This window comes from Pempheris klunzingeri, unplaced genomic scaffold (genome assembly GCF_042242105.1).
Source record: "Pempheris klunzingeri isolate RE-2024b unplaced genomic scaffold, fPemKlu1.hap1 Scaffold_88, whole genome shotgun sequence".
Classification (NCBI taxonomy): domain Eukaryota; kingdom Metazoa; phylum Chordata; class Actinopteri; order Acropomatiformes; family Pempheridae; genus Pempheris; species Pempheris klunzingeri.
Window position 1 is genome coordinate 70790 of NW_027254992.1, and position 1699 is coordinate 72488.

Below are 1699 nucleotides of genomic sequence, written 5' to 3' on the forward strand. Positions count from 1 at the left end.
ATACTTTTTCGCCATCAACGCTGGAACTTGTTTCAAACATAATCAAATCAGCCAATTTGTTTCTATTTTGATGATCTTCATGAACACCCAATTTCATATTTTTGCTAAACTGTGAGTAGAAAACTTTATAATCTTCAGCATTTTGTTTGATTTCCTCGAAGAGTTCTAAACATTTTTTAACAAGATTCTTTCTTATGATCTTCAGAATCTTATTTTGCTGTAGAGTTTCACGAGATATGTTCAAAGGCAAATCTTCAGAATCAACAATACCACGAATAAAATGCAAGTATTCAGGCATCAATTCTTTGCAATCATCAGTAATAAATACTCTTCTAACATACAATTTAACTTGACATACACGAGTTTTAGTATCAAACATATCAAAAGGAGCACGTTTAGGAACGAACAAAATTGCTTTAAATTCTAATTGACCTTCAACACTAAAATGTTTGACGGCTAGTTGATCTTCCCAATCGTTACTTATACTTTTGTAAAATTCAGAATATTCTTCTTTAGTAACTTCTGAAGGATTTCTAGTCCATATAGGTTTAACTTTATTAACTTGCTCAATATCAATGTAATGCTCGGTGACAGTCTTCTTCTTTTTTTCCTTTTTTTCTCCTTCTTCAACATCCTCTACTTCTTCTACCTTTTTCTCTTCCTCACCTTCTGCAGGTGGAGAAACTTCAGGTTCTTCATCTTCGAGTTCCTTTTCTCTCGTTTTTTCACAATGCAACTTTATGGGATAGTCGATAAATTGAGAGTACTTTTTTATAATATCACGAAGTTTATTAGCCTCTAAATATTGCATATCATCTTCTTTCATGTGGAGAATAATTTTAGTTCCTCTTCCAAGCATTTCCGTATGATCAACATTAACAGTAAATGTACCAGAAGCTGATGAAATCCATCTGTATTGTTCATCATCATTGTGTTTGGAAATAACTTCAACTGTATCAGCTACCAAAAATGAAGAATAAAATCCAACACCAAATTGACCTATCATTGAAATATCCGCACCTGCTTGTAATGCTTCAACAAAAGCCCTTGTTCCTGATTGAGCAATGGTACCCAAATTTTTTATCAAATCTGATGCAGTCATACCAATACCAGTATCAACTATAGTCAGCGTCTTTGCATTTTTATCTGGAATAATATCAATACTCAGATCTTTATATTCACCCAATATATCAGGATCTTGTAGACTCAAAACTCGAATCTTATCTAATGCATCGGAAGCATTTGAAATAAGTTCACGTACAACAACATCCTTATTTGAATAGAATGTGTTGACTATCAAGCTCATCAACTGAGCTATTTCAGCTTGGAAATGATACAAGTCTGGTTTTGGTTCTTGTGTAGTCATTTCAAACAATACAATCGAGTACCACGAGGCAAGCAGTTATGTGCGGATAAAGAGATGAAAGAATGTTCTAGAACGTGGGAGATTCGTCTACTTAGGTGTAGCACTTTCTTATTCATTCAAAGTGTTAAAATCATTGAAATTTTTCATTTGAATGATATATTCATAATTTTTATTTTGAAATGAATATTTATTAAATATTATCCTCATAACATAAAAAAGTCAAAAATATGTGTCGAATACGGTAATCCAGGTATTATATTTCGTAATCGGATTTGACAATAATAATAATAATAATAATAACTTCGGCATGCTTTATTAAACAAAACTCATAAT

At 31.8% G+C, this 1699-nt stretch overlaps 1 protein-coding gene across 1 annotated transcript; it reads right to left on the reverse strand.

The window, feature by feature from the left end:
- Positions 1 to 636: 636 nt before the first annotated feature.
- Positions 637 to 1306, reverse strand: LOC139225228 (heat shock protein 83-like). The gene is made up of 2 exons (XM_070856195.1): positions 686 to 1306; positions 637 to 645 (listed from the first exon to the last, which is right to left on the reverse strand). Exons 1-2 carry the CDS (start codon positions 1304 to 1306, stop codon positions 637 to 639), a joined length of 630 nt encoding a protein of 209 aa, XP_070712296.1.
- Between the last annotated feature and the right edge of the window lie 393 nt (positions 1307 to 1699).